The sequence below is a fragment of the Equus caballus genome, chromosome 19, assembly GCF_041296265.1.
Source record: "Equus caballus isolate H_3958 breed thoroughbred chromosome 19, TB-T2T, whole genome shotgun sequence".
Taxonomy (NCBI): domain Eukaryota; kingdom Metazoa; phylum Chordata; class Mammalia; order Perissodactyla; family Equidae; genus Equus; species Equus caballus.
The window spans coordinates 1,494,797-1,512,274 of NC_091702.1; the positions used below are offsets into that span (position 1 = coordinate 1,494,797).

The 17,478-nt window shown below is 47.1% G+C and overlaps 1 protein-coding gene across 1 annotated transcript; it reads right to left on the minus strand.

Annotated features, from left to right (window-relative positions):
• Positions 1-3,930: 3,930 nt before the first annotated feature.
• On the minus strand, positions 3,931-10,395 carry LOC138919040 (spermatogenesis-associated protein 31D4-like). Its single transcript, XM_070242996.1, has 4 exons — positions 10,198-10,395; positions 9,406-9,451; positions 8,747-8,807; positions 3,931-8,468 (listed from the first exon to the last, which is right to left on the minus strand). Exons 1-4 carry the CDS (start codon positions 10,393-10,395, stop codon positions 4,256-4,258), a joined length of 4,518 nt encoding a protein of 1,505 aa, XP_070099097.1. The 3' UTR covers positions 3,931-4,255.
• Between the last annotated feature and the right edge of the window lie 7,083 nt (positions 10,396-17,478).

Below are 17,478 nucleotides of genomic sequence, written 5' to 3' on the forward strand. Positions count from 1 at the left end.
CAGGAAAATATTCATATCTCTGGTCCTTTTCAGAGCTGCAAGGTCTCTCCTCCCGTCTGCTCCAGGAAGGGTAGAGGAAGGGGAAGGGTGAACTGCCCCCCATTTTCGTTAGGGTCAGCTGAGGCGTGGGGACGCGGCCCACCACCCAGACCTCCTGAGGGAGAGAAAGGCTCTTAGGAGCAGGTGACATTCATTCCTCACCAAGAGATCCAAGAGCAACATTTCCCCCTGCCACTCACCTCAGGGCCTAAACACCCCCACACTTCCAATTCCAAAACTTTCTGAGGCAACAAGGGGAAATTCTGGCTGTATCCTTCCAGAGGAACGCATCCCACCCTGCAGCTGTGTATAGTTCAGGATAGTGAGGGAGCAGATGGAAAGACAAGTTGAGCCAAGTTCTGGACTTGAAGGGTTCTTCTCATTTTGAGAAGGCCCGGAAGTTTTTAGAGTAAACTTTTTGTACTTTTTATGAAAAAGTAAAGTGTTTTAAGTACAGGACATCTGAGTAAGGTCAAATACAGGACCCAAGATAAGACTGAGAAAGCCACTGTCAGGCCCCCTACAAGGGACTGGTCATCTTGCAGAAACCAAATGAGGAAATCAGTCAGAGCTGACTTCCCTCCTTCCTTTCCCTGAGCATAAGCGCTGGGAACCCCAAACCCACTACCCCAAAGCACCACACAGAGAACACTACTCTCTCCTAGCAGAAACATTTATTGAGGACGATCAGTATTCTTGGTTGTGCTAACCATGGTTCTCATCAGAGGATGTGTTCTCGTGAAAATGGCAATGCTTTCTCAACAAGGACTGAATGATTTCTTTGGGGACATTTTTCCTCCCTGGAAGTGTTGGAGAAGCATTTCCTGTTTGAATAGAAGAGTCAGATCTCTGAACACAGTGCTTTCATTAGAGGTGAGGGTGGCCGGAGGGACGTGGCATACATCATGCATGCAGGTGGGTCTTGGATGGGGCACAGACTCCCTTTAGGGTGGGGAAGGGGGTTGACTCTGGCATAAATGCTGGTCCTTGAAGGCCACAACTTTCCAGGGCTGTCTGATCCTGTCTCTTTTCTGTCTAACCCTTGTACGAAAACTCTTGTCAGGAGGGACAGCATCTTGGCTGCAGGATGTGGTCCTTGCCCATTCCCCTGGCTGTGGGTCAGAGAGAGCCCCGTAGTTGGAGGGATGTCCCTCGTCAGGCTCTACCTGGGCCTGCAGTTCCCCCTTCTGCTGACTTAACTCTGCAGCCTCAGGTTCGTATCTCCATGCCGGTTTCTCCTCTAGGATCTTCCCGATGGCTGCCATGAGCTCATGAGCTTCAGGAGGCCCACAGCTCACGAGAGCTGCACTTTGAGCTGGGTCTCGGAGCGGTGCAAAGATTGACGTGAACTTGGCTTTTTGCTGGGGACTTTCCTGCCCTGTGATTTTTTTCTTGGAATTAATCCACTGAAAAAACTGCCTCATTTTTTTTCTGAAGTAACTTTCAGGAGGAAACTGTTCATTCTGTGACAGATACGGGAAAGTGCCCTCTAATTCTCTGTCCTCAATAGAGTGGCTCTTCTTTCTGGCTTTAGACGTCCCAACTCCTGAATCCTCGCTTCCACATTCTCCTGCTCTGGAGTCCAGAGGTCTCACTGTCTTTGCAGCTGGTGGGAAATTCCTATCCTGGCATTTCCATGAGACATGCTTAGAGGCCCAGGGTTCCCGCCAATCCCCATTGTCCTCCAAGTGGACTTACAGCACCTGGGAAGCTCCCATGTCCCCACTGGAGACGCTCTGGGACTGAGTCAGTGAGGAGTCGGAAGGCAAGCTATCTGAAGTAAGGGATATGTCAGCGGGAGAGCCTTTAGGCTGGCTATGTTCCCTGCTCTTCAATTGAAACTTCAACTCGGTAAGGAGCTGTTTTTTAATGTCTGATGGCTTGGAATCTTGGGGAACTGGTATTTTTGGTGAGGGACATTGACTGGTCAGGGTAGTTTCTACTTTGCTCACATTGATATTTACCATTTGGGAGCTTCCCAACTTGTTGGTTGTCAAGATGTCACAAGATTGTGATGTAAGAACGCACAGCTCCTCAGCCTTGAATATCTCCCTGAAGTTCATGGTGGACGTGGAAAAATGTTTTCAATTCTTCTCCACCATCTTTTGGCCCTGAATCATGTCCTCTCTATCACTGGAACTCACATTCTCATCCCTTGGCACATGTCCAGCCCCAGCTTGCCTTGTGGGCACCTCTCGGCTGCATCTGTTATTGTCTAGTGCAGTCTTACTCTGACTCACTTTGTCTATAAAGCTGTGTGTGAGGATCTCTGAAGTCTGTCTGCCATGCTCGATTGACTGGATGTCCTTGGCAAGCTCCTGGTCGCTATCAGAGTGGGATGGTTTTAGGGCCCCCTGTCCTTCGTTGCCCGCAGATGAGGTAGCAGGGAGTGGAAGATCCAGGATGGGGACTGAATTCGTTGTTTGCACCTTATTTCCCTGAAAACTTTTAGAGCTTCCCTCAAGGGGCTTGGAAACCTCAAATTCCTTTCCCTTACTTGGAGTCTTATTTCGTTTGTCACCTATGTCTTGACCCCCTCTTATTACTTACAGAACAATCATTTTATTCTATTTTTCCCTTTTTCTCCTCCCTTCCATTTTTAAAATCATGTTGTTTTTAGAAAACAAAATTGGTATTTTATTTTTCCACCCTTGTAACCATCTTTATTTTACTTAGACATCTACAACTTAATGTATTTCACGCTCACCATCATAATGCTTTTTGAATTTTGCCAATTTTTGAGTCCCAGTCTGTCTAAGTGGAGTTGCCTTTCCTCCAAACCCCTATTGTAAGGGTGGGTATGTGTGCAGTCCATGGTGAGACCCCCATATATCTGTAACCTGGTGCATAGTCTGGGACTCACCTCTGGTTCATGAGCTGCAGATGTTCTGGGGGAGACCAACCATGGCTCCACCAAGGCCGTGAATATCAGAGGCGGCACTTCCATCCTGATAGGTGAACTGTACACATTAAGGGCAAGATCTTGTATATTCCTATTAAGCATAGATGGACGGAAGGCAGCAAGATCACCTTCCCAAAGAGGGGGATGCCATGCCTGATGACCTCCCTGCAGATAGTGTTTAGTATTCAAAGAACAGCCCAGTGCCTTTTTGGAATAAGGCATCAGTGTGCTGTGCAGTGCCTGGATCAGCCTCAAGGTGGTGATGCCTGGATCAGATTGAGGAGGGGGCGGGGGGAACAGGACAGGGTCACCATATGGATGATGATGTGGCATAAAGCTTTGTTCTACCAGCAAGGTCCTTCTTTCCCCTCTTCATTTTTTCTTTCCTCCTGGCTTACTCCAAGTCATCTTTTCCTTACTCTCAGCTTTATTTTATCCTGGGAGGTAGGTGGCTACTTGGTCAACATTGTTACTACTGGCAGCTGAGTGATGCTTTTGCTCTGCAACAAAATATCATTTGGCAGTCTGAAGAAATACCTACAGAGGGGAACCACTTCCCCCAGGTGCCTTTCCAGTAGGGAAACCTCAGTGTAAAGTTTAAAGTATTCTTCCCTAACACATTAATATGACTCACATGACAGATTCTTAAGGCGTGTCTGTGCTGTTGCTAGCCCCTCCCCCACCAGCCCAGGATCCACTGCAGCAATACCCTCCCCCACCCCCCAAATCCCATTTAGGGTTCACCCCCTGTGGGGTCCTCTGGTCACTGACCTCTAAATCATGATGAAGCCACTGTTTTTTCTTCATTGTTGTTTTACGAATTGCCTACCTATTCTTGACCCTCTTCGGATAGAGAACCACCTGTCTTCCCTACTCTCTGAAGGATGTAAAACATTCAGTGAGCGGAAGGTGTGGGCTGCTCTACACTTTCGTTAAGGCTAAGCGAAGAGGCAGGAGGCAGAGCCCACCTCCTCAAACTTCATCAGGGAGGAAATGGGCTTTTGGGGGCACGTGATATCGCTTTGTCAACAAGAGCTGCAGAGCACTGGTGACCTTTCAGAAGCCAGAGGAAGCAATCAGTAAGAGCTGAACTCACTCCTCCTTTTCCCTAAGCACAAGCCCTGAGTTACCTGAAACCCATGCCCCCAACACAGGACACAGAAAAGACATCACTATTATTAGAGAATCATTTATTGGGGAGAATTAATATTCTCCACGAGAAGGAATTATTTTGTGGTGGGAAATTTTCCGCTCTCGAAACGCTGGAAAAGCGTTTTCTGTTGACGTAGAGACGGATCCCTAAACGTAGTGCCTTTAGCAGTGGTGAGAACAGCTGGAGGCCCCTGGGCCGGCTTGACGCCTGCAGGTGGAGCTTGGATGGGGCACATGCTCCCTGCGGGGCACAGATAAGGGACGCTTCTGATCCAATAGCTGATCTTTAAGCGCCACGACTTTCTGAGGGTGTCTGTTGTGGTCTCTGATCCGTCTAGAACATGTAGGATAATTCTGGCCAGCAAAGACAACTTCTTGGTGGCAGGACTTGGCGTTTGGCACTTTACAGGAGGGAGCCCTGTAGTTGGAAGGATGCCCCTGGACGGGCTCTGCCTGGGCCTGCTCTTCTGCCTTCTGCTCAGTTTTCACAAACTTCCTCAGGGAAGGAAGGGGCTCTTGAGGGCGGGTGACCTCTGTTGCACACCGCTGCCCCAGTTTCTCCACTGGGAACTTCCCAGGGACCGTCCTGGTCTTCTGAGCCGTGGTGGTCCCAGTAACGGCAGCTCTCCCTTTAACCAGGCCTCTGCTCTGTGCAGATGATATGGGGCGGCCCTTTTCCGGGGGATGTTCTTGCTTTTTGCCTTTTGTCCCAGGACGAAGCCATTGAAAAATGTCGTTCATCTTTTTTCTGAACAGACTTTCAGGAGGAGGCTGTGCCTTCTGTGATGAGGTCTGGGAAGACTTGCTCCCAAGCGTCTCCTCTGATGCTGTGATCTGAGTAGGGAAACTCTTTCTTGTAGGTTGGGATGTCCCCAACCCTGCATCCCCTCCACCAAGCTCTTCTTTGTTGGGGCCCGGAGGGCTCAGTCTCATTGTAGCTGGTGGGAATTTCTTATCCTCGGACCTCTTTAGGTCTTTCTTAGGGACCCAAGGCTCCTGCCGCTGCTGCCTGCTGATCCCACTGTCCTCCAGATGGACACGCAGCACCTGGGAAGCTCCCATGTCCCCACTGGAGACACCGTGGGCATGAGTCAGTGAGGCCTTGTAAGTCAAGCTCTCTGAGGCAGGGGACCTGTCAGTGTCTTGGCCTTGGACCTGGCTCTGATTCCTCTTCTCTAGTTTTGACTTTAATTCCCCAAACAGATGTTCCTTAAGATCCGATGACTTTGGGTCTTGGGGAACTTGTCTTTTTGGTGCAGGGCTTTCAATGGTCCCAGTAATTTCTGTTTTACTGTGATTCTCACGTATCATTTGGGAGCTTCCTGGCTTGCTGGTTGTCAACACACTACCAGTTTTTGACTGCAGAGCATTGAGCTCCTTGGCCCTGAATATGTCCCTGGCCGTGTTGTACATGGAAAAGGGTTCCGACTTCATCTTTTTGTCCTGTCGCCCTTCTCTTCTATCACTGGAACTCACTCTCTCATCTTTTGTCTCAGGTTTGGCACCAGCTTGCCTTGCAGGCAGCTCTGGGGGGCATCTGTTGCCTAGTTGAGTAAATTTCTGACTCGTTTTGCCTGTGATGCCACATGTGACAGGCAGATGAGTCTGCCTGGCACCCTTACTCCTCTGAACAACCTCTGCAATCTCTTGGTTGATACCAGAGGGTGATTGTCTCGGCACCCCTTGTCCTTCCCTGCCCATAGGTGATGTAGCAGGGCAATGACGATCCAGGACCAGGGCTGAATTTTTTGTTTCCGCTTTTTCTTGAAGAACAGATTTAGAGCTTCCTCTGTGGGGCTCGAAGCCCTCGGATTTGGAGTCGACTTCCAAAGTTGGGTTATTTGAGGGCGGCCAGTAGAAATAGGGCAAGGACTGGGAGGCAGCATCTTCCATTTTAAACGCCTGTATGGATTCAAGGACCCTGCAGGGCAGGCCCCACTCCATCCTCATACGGAAACTTTGAATATGGGTTTCCATCATCTGTTGTGCACTGGAATCAATGAAGCAAAGCTCCTGGAAGGTATTCAGGGAGGAGTCCCCACCCACTGAAGGTGGCAAACTCCTCTGAGTTATTTGGGTGCGGGGTTTGTCAGAAAGCAGCAGTGTCTGCTTGCTAGCATGCCATGAACTGCGCACCGTCCCAGGGAGCCGAGCCTCACTGATTTCCTCAAACTTCTTGCTCAAATGTGCTTTCAGGACATTTTCAAGTTGTTTCTGATCTAGACTTTCCTCCAAGGCCCTTGAAGCTTTCCCTGACAGACTTGCCATGTGACTATTTAGGTCTTTCTCAGAGTCATATGCCGGATCCTTATCTGAAGAGCTCTCTGGGTCACTCAACAGATGAGCTTTTGGGCCGTTCTCTGGGCTATGCCCCTGATCCTTCCCCATCTCCTTCTCTACCTGAAGCAGTTCTGAACCCCTCTCATGGAAGCTTTTGGATTGGCTCAATCCAACATTTAGATCTTTGTTCACCGAGATCCGTGAGAGTCCACGATTGCTTTCTGACTTAGCTATCTCTGAGAAATCTCTTGGAGGCATCATCAGTGACAGACACTCACAGATCCTGCGGGGCAGGCCCCACCGGTGTTGGATGAGCCTCTTTCGAAGGTGATGTTCCAGTTTCTTCCTCAGCTCATCACTGAGAGGAAACTCTACGGGAAGGGTGGAGATGGAGGCATGGGCCTGGGAGGCCTGATGGTAAGGAAAGTTGGGAGCTGAAGAACAAAATTCTTCCTGAGATCTTTGGACTACAGAGGGGGAACCCCACAAACTTTCCTGTTGCTTCTGCAACACTTTCCATTCCAGTTGTTGAATTTCAGATGAGGTGAGAGACTCTGATTCATCCGGGGGTCTATGGTAACACACTCCACAGATCCTTATCTGGGGTAGAGGACCAGATGGTAGGATTGGGAGTGGGGATTTAAGGTGGGCCTGGGACTTGACCTGAGTGAGAGGTAGGGGCTGGGATTGGGGCAGGGTTTGAGGCAAGGGTTGGGGCTGGATCTCAGGCAAGGATGGAGGTGGGCGATGGAGAGGTACTGGGGATTCTTGGCCCATGGAGGCATTTGAGATGGTATTGAAAAGGAAGATTGTGGTGCAGTCACGTGAGTCACGGATAGCAGAGGGCAAGGACTCGCTGTGCAGAGATGGGAGACCCCAGAAGAGCTGCATACATTTTTCCTGTAAATGGTCCTCCAAGATTTTAGGATATGGGGGCTGCTCATGCATGTGCAGCTCCTTTGGTTTGCCTGCACTGCTCCAGAAAGGAAGGGAGAATGCTGAGTCACACTCATCAGCATTTGACTCTGACATTTTCCCCGAAGGATTTAGTTGGTGGCCTGGCCTAAGTTGTTTTGGAAAAGAGCCCTTCTCCTTCTCCTTTTCCTTCCACATCAGGAAATCACTCCTCTTTCGGACTTGTCTCTCCAGGAGTGCCAGGACATGAGGGCTGAGAAATGAGAGGTTACCAGGCTCTATAAGGTTAGCTGTAGGGTGTCTCTCCAGAGAGGACTCTGGAGAATGGAGGGCAAGAAACTCTCGATTAAAATCACGTGGTGCCAAGGTGGAAGGTGCTAAGAACAAGTCTTTGGCACAAGCTTGCCACCAGGATAATTCTGAAATGGACAGGCTTGAATGGTCAGTGCCTCTGATTGTTGGGACATAAGTGGACAACCCCCCAGGGCTATCTGGAGATGAGTTCTCTGGAACAGACTTCAATAAGATGGAAACCGATTTAGATTGAGTCACAGTTAAAGGGTGGTCTGTCGGTGGTGAGACAGACAGGCTTGGTGGTGCGTGATGACAAGCCAGTGAGTCATTGGGATTCATTATCTGGGGCAAATTTGGTAAGGGGTTAATATCTTGGGAAAGGGTGCGGTCAAGAGAGAAGATCGTATTCAGAGACAGAGTGGCCTCTGGTTGGAGAATAGGACCCGTTGCCTGGGTGTCATGTGGTGGGAGAGGGGGAAGGGCAATGGGTTGGGGTGGGGAATGGTCTGCTGGGAATTTGGACTCCAAGGGAGGAATAGGCTCTGGTGGCATAGAGTGACCCGGTGGTGAGGGTGAAAGAAAGTCAGCTAAGGGTGTCATTGGGTTAGGTGAGAGAACGGAGGGGGGCGGTGGGGAAGGGTCAGGTGGAGGGGATGGTGTTAGGTCTCCTGGAGGGACTTCTGAGAAGGCAGAGGACAGAGTGAATGATGACTCAGTCCCAGAAGCTGTGGAAGCCATAGAGGACACAGAGGCAGTATCATCTTCCAGGTCCTCCAGGAACAGCAGCCGATTGATTTCAGCAGTTGTGCTATTACACACCTCACAGGAGGGGTCTGGGCATAATAGTTGACGAATGCGGGTGGTATCGAGAGGCCGGCCTAGGGGCCTGCGGGAGACAGGAAGTAGAAAACTGTAGCCAGGACCAGAACAAGGAAAGGAGGACCTGCTGGCCTGTCAGGGGAGGGGCCACCTGAAGCCTGCTGCCCCTTCACAATGCCCCACATCTATGACTTCACCATACACTCAGCAGCCCTCACCCCAAGGCCTTCATTCACATACCCGTTCCTATGGCAAACCCCTCCCATGACTACTGCAGGCTGTACTGAATCCCTGGAATTGCAGAGAACATGTCAAAGAGGGATCAGGAAAGAAAAGACTAGTCACCTTTTCAGAATAGAAATTAGCCTCCTTTTCTCCTCTGTTTCCCTCTGGTAGTTTCTCCAACCTGGGAAACCAGAAGAGTGAATTACATGTAATAAAGGTAGAAGCATAGGTGTTACACGGGAGTCCCTTTATGGGAGACCCTTGGGATATTAACGGGATATTAACTCTGAAAGCCCCAAGAATCAGTAGATGTGGTCAAACGGTCAATGATAATATTAATAAGGTTCACATGTGTTTGTTGCTTCATTTATAAAGTACTGTCACATACATTATCCCATGGGATGTTCAAAACCACCATGTGAGGAACATAGGTCAATGGTTACCTCAAAGAGGAGTCTGATCATCCAGGAAGTCAACGTAGTTTCACAAGGTCAGGACACAGAAGTTCTGACTCTTGGTGTCTCCCACGGCAACCCACTGGGCAACACCCATTGTCCAGGCCCATCACTGCTTCATGCCCAGAGCTGGGCAGAGCAGGAATCTGAGAAATGTCTCGGGTTCTGACTACCTTCCCATGAGCCTTTCCTCTGAGGCCTCTATTTTCTGAGAGGGACTCTATCTAGCGACTGACATCCTCAGAGACCATGGACCTGGGACCTCATGGAGAGGACAGGATGTGTCACCCTTGGAGAGCTCAGGTGGGATAGGTGGAACCTTACCACTTGATGTTCCACCTTTTCTTCTCCTCTTGGCTCTGCCCTGACGCTGAGAACAAAAAGAAAAGAATGAGGAGCGAGGACTTAGTTGGCTTGATCCTCTCTCTAGGAAACTCAGATATTCATCCAAGATTAATGTCACTCTCTATTTTTATTACTAGCACTTTGTGTTCTTTCCCTTTCTGAATTTCTAAAGGTGATAAGATACTTTCAATTTTTCCTTCTTTGAAAAACTCGAAGGAGGATTTTTGGCTAGAGTCCACACTTGATATTCTCAGTCAGAAGTCCTCTGCTCAAGGAGGGCATAGACTCTGAGGCCCCCAGTCACATCTGTGCTTCCTCAGATAGGACCCTGTATCCTGGGACAGAGCTCACACTCCAGTGTCTGCTCAGAGGCTCAGCCCTGCTCTCCTGACCTGCCCAATACAAAGGACGGTTTGGTCGAATGACGCCCGTCATGGGAATGTGACTCGTGATCCAGTGTTGGGAACAGTGTTCTCCTACACAGATCCCAAACTCTCTAAATAACCTAATGCAGGGCCGTGAAATCACTGATGGGATTTTATCCGGGAATCCTCCACCACACCCAGATGGTCTGTGAGTTTTAAATGGGAAACAGTCCCAGCTGAACCCCTAGTCCTGCCTGGCCTATTCCCCTAGAAGGATGATGTTCTATCCTCTATTCAGACTTGCCATCTTAGGAGTCTCTCTGGACCAACTCATTTAAAAATGTGGGACTAGAAATGGAAACAACAATAAAAAATCCCTGTTGGTGGCTTGCCCAGGGATCCTTACCTTTTGGTAGATTTTGGTTTTCCACAAGGTTGGTAAAGATGGAATCCCCACCAGGAAGCACAGGAACAGAAGAAGCAACCACAACCCACACACGATGCTGAGGTTATAGTCACTATCTAAGAATGTTGAGCAGATGCTCAAAAACAACTCCATATGGCTATTCAGAAATGAGAGAACATTCCATTGACTGAACTCCATTTTCTGAATCGCAAGGCTGCCTGAGGCAACTGAGCTCTGAGAGTGTCCGCACTTGCCTATAATCCCAGGCCTGCATCACAGAGCACTGAAGAGTCACAAAGGGTTTCAGAGGGTGGGGGAGGGGACATGAAGAGGGTGTGCCCATGGCCCCTTCCTCCCACCAGCCCAGCTGATCTCTCCATCCATCCTGGGCCCTCCAGGTCCCTCTGCCCTACCCTGCCATCCTATTTTCCAACTCTGTCCGTTCATGAAATCATACAATTACATTAATGAAATTTTCTGCCTGTTCCACCTGTACTCCAGATATTACCTGGGCCCCCTTTACTGTTTGGAGAGCTTGACTTTGGTTTCACCAATTCCACTGCCTCGAAAGTCTGAAACGCTCCCTGGAATTTTTGCTTGTACCCAGACATTTACACTCAGAATCATATATGTCCTCAAATCCATCTTTCCTTTAGAATGTTTTTGCCTTACATGAACCCTGATATAGAACTTAAAGTTCTTCTTTACTCATTTGGTTTTGTGAATGTTGAATAACAAATTTTAGTTTTTTGCTTCAGTCAGCCTTTACCATCTTCAGCCAGTGGGGCTGACTCAAATAATTGAAATGAGTAATTCATTATTCAACACTCACAAGACTAAAATCAGTACAGGCGTACCTCACTTAATGAAAGGGAAATGTTTAGAGAAATGCATCATTAGGCACTTTCACTGTTGTGTGAACATCACACAGTGTACTTACACAAACCTAAGTGGTAGAGCCTACTACACACCTAGGCTATGTGGTGCTACCCGTATGGGACCACTGTCATATATGTGGTCCATCAGTGACCGAAACATCGTTAATATTGTTACGTGGTGCGTGACTGTGGTGGATGACAATGACAAAACGGAATACCATTATCAAGGCTTCTAAAATGGAGCTGGGAGGCCATTAAGGAAGTGGGGCTTATGCTTGTACACCACATCCACCACCAGATGTTAACTGAACTTTTGAGCTTTACCTGACAGCAGAGGTCACATCTTGAAGTGTTTCCTCATTCCAAGAAGGGACAGTCTGCCTAGGACCAACTATGTTCTGGCAAGTCAGCTCACCCCATGCCAGAACCAGTCAGTAACTGTTCACTGTAGACCTTTGTAAGCCTGTGTCCTTTCCGTTTATCTACCCCTGCCTCCTTTGTCTTCCTAGGAGCACATTTGAGCTTCTACTCGAATCTACATCTCCTGAATTGCAATTCTTGAGACCCCAAATAAACTTTTTGGTTCTTTTGCAGTTTATGCCTCTTATTTGCTGACTTTATATGGTGACAGAAGTGGGATCCCTAGCTACTGACCTTCAATTCTGGTGCCACTTCACAGACACAAGCAAGGTGCCTGCAAAGAATCTTTTGTGCTCTGTCGTCTCCTCCTGGTGGCTCTGGTTCCTGGTGGTAAGTCCTCCTGGGCCTGGACCTCCCATTTTTGGTAGAGGTCCAGACTCTTTCTGTAGGCGTCCTTTGATACTGGTTCTGGCCATCCTTCCGTTGTCAGCTTTGTTAGAAACTTCTGTTTCTTTCACTCCTTTTTTGGGCCTTTGATCCTTTGGTAAGTTCATACAGATGAGAAATCCATTTTCTAAGAGGACCACCAAAGAACAGCCCCACTCTGGGACTCCTGCTGGTTTTGTCTTTAAAGAATACAGACCTTCTACATGTAGATTTTTGTTCCACTGGGCTCAGATTACTCAGGGTGATTTAAGGCTTCACTGGCCTAAATGGGGCTCCTTTGAAATTCCTAAATTGGTTTATCTGTGCACTCAATTGGAAAAAGCCTATCAAACCAAACAAGTAAAATGGGAAACTTTTTAACATTGGTATCTTGAGGCCTCTAAATGAAACACTGAAAAGGACACTTCCTTGCAAGCCATAACAATGTCATAACTAAGAATTTCAAATGATTAAATGTAAATGCCATCGATAAAAGAATATTAACTCCTCCTGTATTCGTCAGGGTTCTCTGGAGAACCAAGGAGATTATCTATATATAATATATATTAATATTGCTATATAATAGAATATATAATCCATTGTATCTATATTTAAATTCATTTACTTAGTTCTATAAATTACATATATACACTCAAAATTTATATATGAAAGAAACTTTGGCCTCACCCCTAACTGCCTAAAAGAATTTAAGACAGAAGGCCTGTTCCAGGAAGGAGCTGTCAACGTAGGGAACTCTAGATGTGGTAGAGAAGAAGGTACCTAGCCGGGCCCATTTTACACAAGTTCTCTCTCATTTGTTTAGAGATGGCCCAGCAAACATTTGGTTTTCTGTCTCCTTGTGAATTGGCTTCCTCCTCTTTGAAGTCCCAAACCATGACCCCCAACCCCGCGCCTTTGTAAAATATCTAAACCCTAACCATAGGCCTGGCAGACACGCTGTGGACTGAGCAGCAGCATGAAGACCAGGGTCAACCTGATGACATTGTGGGTGGGACTACTGGCTGTTTGTCCACATCCTTGTCCTGGGTGCCCAGGAAGGCAGTCACCCAGCAACTTGCAGTGAGGTGTGGCGTGTGACTATGTTTCAGCCAATGCAATGGGAGTGGAAGTGGTGTGTGCCATTTCCAGGTTGGAACTTTTGAAAGCAGGTGTGTCTTCTCTGTGTTCCTTCTTTCTCCTTGTGCAGATTGGTTGCAGACAATGATACAGGCGTCAGGAATGGCGGAGCCAAGAGACGGGAAGTCATGGGTGACTGACACACCCTGTGGAAGAGAACCACCTGCCCAACGCGAAACCCACCTTGGCCTGTAAGGTAATCACACATAAATTTCTACTCTCTGGTTATTCTTTTTCGGGATGTGCTTGTTATTTTCTTAACTATTATGGAAATATTTCAAATATGCAGAAGAGTACATAGTATGACCTCTATCTCCGGCCCCAATATCCAGAAAGAACAGACGTTCAATTCTGCCCTATTTGCTTCCGATGTTGCATTCATTTGCTGGGGCTGCCATGACAAAATGCCACACGTAGGGTGGCTTAAACAATAGAAATTTATTTTCTCACGGTTCTGGAGGCCGAAGTTCAAGATCAAGGCGTTGGCCGGTTTAGTCTCTTCTGAGGCCTCTCTCCCCGGCCACTTCTCCCTGTGTCCTCACACGGTCTTCCCTCTGTGTGTGTCTGAGTTCTAATCTTCTCTTCTTACGTGACTATCAGTCACATTGGATTGGAGCCTACCCATGTGACCTCACTTGACCTTAATTACCTCTTTAGAGGCCCTCTCTCCAAATACAGCCCTATTTTGAGGTCCTGGAGTTAGGACTTCAACATATGAATTTTCAGGGACATGATTCAGCCCACAATGATATCTGTGTTTTTAAGAAGCAAAATGTTGCCGTCACACCTAAAATTCACATTTCCATCCCGTTCTCCTCCCTCTCTCATCATAGGTATCAGTATCCTAAAATTAATTACATTCTTTATGATTCCAAGAATATCCATGTGCATGGCTCCATTAACAAAAGATTACATTTTTATGCATAGTCAAGACATACATGTGTATGTCTCCATTAACAAATTCTTACATTGTTAGGCACTTAAAAAATGTACAGGAACAGCATCACACTGCACATGTCCTTCTTTGATTGGCTTTGGGCTATAAATGGGGAAGGAAAAACAGCAGCCGAGGGTAAGAGAATAAATAAACGGCTTATGCATAAAAACCCAAAAGGACAGATTTCCAAGAGCGTCGCGGTTGGTGACCATGTGGAGGTTCTGGGAGAGAGGTGGTTCTGGGAGAGTGGTTACCTGGAGAGGGCGTGGAAGCTCAGTGCCCTTTCCCCATGTCTTGCCCTATGCGTCTGTTCCATCGAGCTATTCCCGAGTCATATCCTTTTCTAATAAACAGGTAATCTAGTAAGTAAGAGGTTTCTCTGAGTTCTGTGAGCCGCCCTAGCAAATTCGTCGAACCGGAGTAGAGAGTCTTGGGAACCTCCTACTGACAGCCAGTTGCTCAGAAGCATAGGCGACAACCCAGACTTGCTGTTGGCACCTGCAGTGGGGGCAGTCTTGTGGGGCTGAACCCTTAACCTGTGGGGTGTGATGCTGTCTCTGGGTACATAGTGTCAGAATCGAGTTGAATTGTAGGACACCCAGCTGGTGTCCCAAGAATTGCTTGTTGGTGTGGGGGACTCCCCCGACCCCCAACCCCACACACATTGGAATTGGTACCAGAACCCAGGAACAAACTGTGAAAGATAAGCGTCTTAGCTTGGGTTCCCATAACAAAATGCCATAGCGTGGGTGACTTAAACAACAGAAATTTATTTTCTCACCATTCTGGGGGCTGGAAGCCTGAGAGCAGGATGCCAGCATGGTCAGGTTCTGGCGAGGGCTGTCTCCTCAGCTTGCATAAGGTCCCCTTCTCACTGAGTCCTCAGATGGCGGGGTGTGTGTATGCGTGTGAAGAAACAGAAAGAGAGATCTCTTCCACTTCTGATGAGGCCACAGTCCTATCTGATTTAGGTTCCACCATTATGACTTCATTTTCACCATAATTACTTCCTAAAGACCTTGTGTCTGGACATGGTCACAACGGGGGTCAGGGCTTCCATTATATGAACTTTGGGGAGACAGAATTCAGTCCATAGCAATAAATAAAGAGCAAATAAATAGAAACAAAGGTTTGGCATTTATCTTTATCATTTCCTTTCTTCCTGACTTTACTGTCTCGCTCTTTGTCTAGCTTCTTGAGCAAGCAGCTCGTTGGTTTCTAATTTTTCTTTTTAGATAAGTATATTGAAGGTATCTTTCTTCGAAGTATTGTTTAATTCCGTCCACCAGATTTTGTCATGTAGTGCTTACAGCTATAATATTTCCTAAGTTCCATATGAGATCCCTTTCAACGCAAGGTTCTATAAGTTCCCGGCCATTATTATTATTTTCTCATCTGTCGCTCCTTTTACAAGTATGTAATGTTCCTCCTTGTCACCATGTTGGTTTTGTCTGGAGCCTTACCTCCAGATTTCTATAGATATACTTTTTTATTGACAAGTAAAGGACAAAATGAGAAAATATCTTTGCTATATATAAGCGTGGTATCAGTCTACACTCCTGGGACAGTGTAGACTTCTAATCTGTCACTTATCCACCTTTGTGAAAAGGAATTCTAATATTGGCTCACTGAAGTCATTTTGGTCAACAGCAGAGGAAATTGATAATATGTATGTTTTCATCAGTCAGATAGTCCATGTTGTGCTGTATTCACAACAAACTCCTAAGTCTCAGCTAAAAATAACCAAGGTTTATTTCTCAAACATGCTCCATGTCATCAGGGGCTGGCTCTGTATTATCCTTGCTCAGTCTGGAGGATTGAGTAGATGGCAGCTAAAAGATGCTCGATCCAACTTCTTGCACAACTGCCAGGCAGGAAAAACACACTCCCACTGTTTGCCAAAGGTTCTGTCTGGAAGAGACAACCTCACTTTTGCTCAAGTTTCATTCACCAAAGGCTCACAGAGTCACCTCTGACTTTAAGGGGCCAAGAAGATACATCCCTTCTGTGGGCCAGAGAAGAGCCGACAATATCTGGTGAACAGCAGTAATAATAACTATACACTGTGCTCTATTGTGCCTTGCAAAGCTTATTTTTGCTTTTTGTTTGTTGATTTTTCAAAAATTCCCTTCAGTTATGTGAGTTACCATAAATCCTTCTAGTCAATTTCTTTAATAAGAAAACTGAAGTTAGCCAGAGTTAGCTTCTTTCGCTTAAAAAAAAAAACTAAGGCATTAGATTTGGCGTTATAAATGTCACTGAGCGGCTTAGGAAAGTGAACTTCAGTTTACACCTTGGGCTGGTTTTGAAGAAAGGGTACACACCGATTTTTCAAGGATAAGGTTTTAATAGGAAAAGAAGCAGGGCATGGCATGAGCCAATATTTAGGTCCGAATAATTACTGGTGGCTGCAGCATGTCAGGCAGGGAGCCAGCTGTTTTTGCATATGCTCTCTAAGTCAATTTAATTCTTTATAAAAACAATATGAGGTGAGTCTTACTATTCATCACTTACATATGCAGAAACTGAGGGTCAGGGAGGTGAAATGACCTGTCCGAAAGTCACTTAACTAGCAAATGATGGCTTTGTTTCAACTCCATCATCTGATCAGGCAGAGGTGAAAGAGAAGAATGCAATGTGTGCTTTTGGGTAGTGGGTACTGTTCGGTTTGGCAGGACTGTGGGATACATGCAAGGCGGAGGGGCCCTTGAGTGCTAAGGCAGAGAGTTGGAGTCTATCAGGTAGGCAGTGAGAGGAAGGTTTCCGCATCAGAGAGGGCACTGGTGGAGCCATGCCTCAGAAACATTGATCTGCTATTGTCCTCTACGATGAAGAGAAATGAGGCACGCTGGAGGCCTGGAGACCAGTTGGAGGAGCATTGTAAAAACTCTCATAGGCCTGAATGGGCATGGGTGTTGGCAACGGAAAAAGAAAAAAGTATTCTATCGAGTCTCCAGACGCCCAGGGAATTGCTGAACGAAGTCTGAGTTCTCCCTATGTAGATAGCTCGTACTTTCCATTATAGGTTTCTCAAGAACTGGCTCCCAGAAAAAACCTGGATGGAGAACAAAACAGGTAAGTGCCCAAGTGAGAAATCTACAAAGCTCCTCTCCCCAAAAATCACCTCTTCCCCATCAGTTGTGGGGCCTAACATTTCACCAACGGGGTTCCGTTCTTTCAAGAGTCTCTTATTTAAGTAGGACTATCTGTGGACAAGAGGGAGAAGCGACACTGGGAAGTGTCCTCATTAGCAGCATCCAGGCAAGTAACATAAATGTATGAGGGCACTCTGGGGGGGCACCGTGAAGAACAGGGCACATGCTCCATGTCAGGGGGGCCTCTCGGTTCTGGCTGAGGGGCCCAAAGTTGCAGGATCTACTATTTCAGCAGAAACCTCATAGCCAAATTTTTTGGGAAAGTCCTCAATTTTACAACATTGCAACCAGTTTCAACTTCTTAATATCACTGCGCTGGCCACATTCAGTTCTTAATTTGTTACCAGTTTGCCACCTCTAGGTTAAATGTTAGTACCATTTTATCAAA

What these genes read in the sequence shown, in the direction of transcription:
- LOC138919040 (XM_070242996.1), bottom strand. Translation starts at nt 10,395, where the DNA reads ATGGAGTTCAGTCAATGGAATGTTCTCTCATTTCTGAATAGCCATATG. An exon ending in AAACCAAAATCTACCAAAAG is followed by an intron (nt 9,452 to 10,197) that starts GTAAGGATCCCT and finishes TTTTGTTCTCAG; the next exon opens with CGTCAGGGCAGAGCCAAGAG. An exon ending in AAAAGGTGGAACATCAAGTG is followed by an intron (nt 8,808 to 9,405) that starts GTAAGGTTCCAC and finishes CTGGTTTCCCAG; the next exon opens with GTTGGAGAAACTACCAGAGG.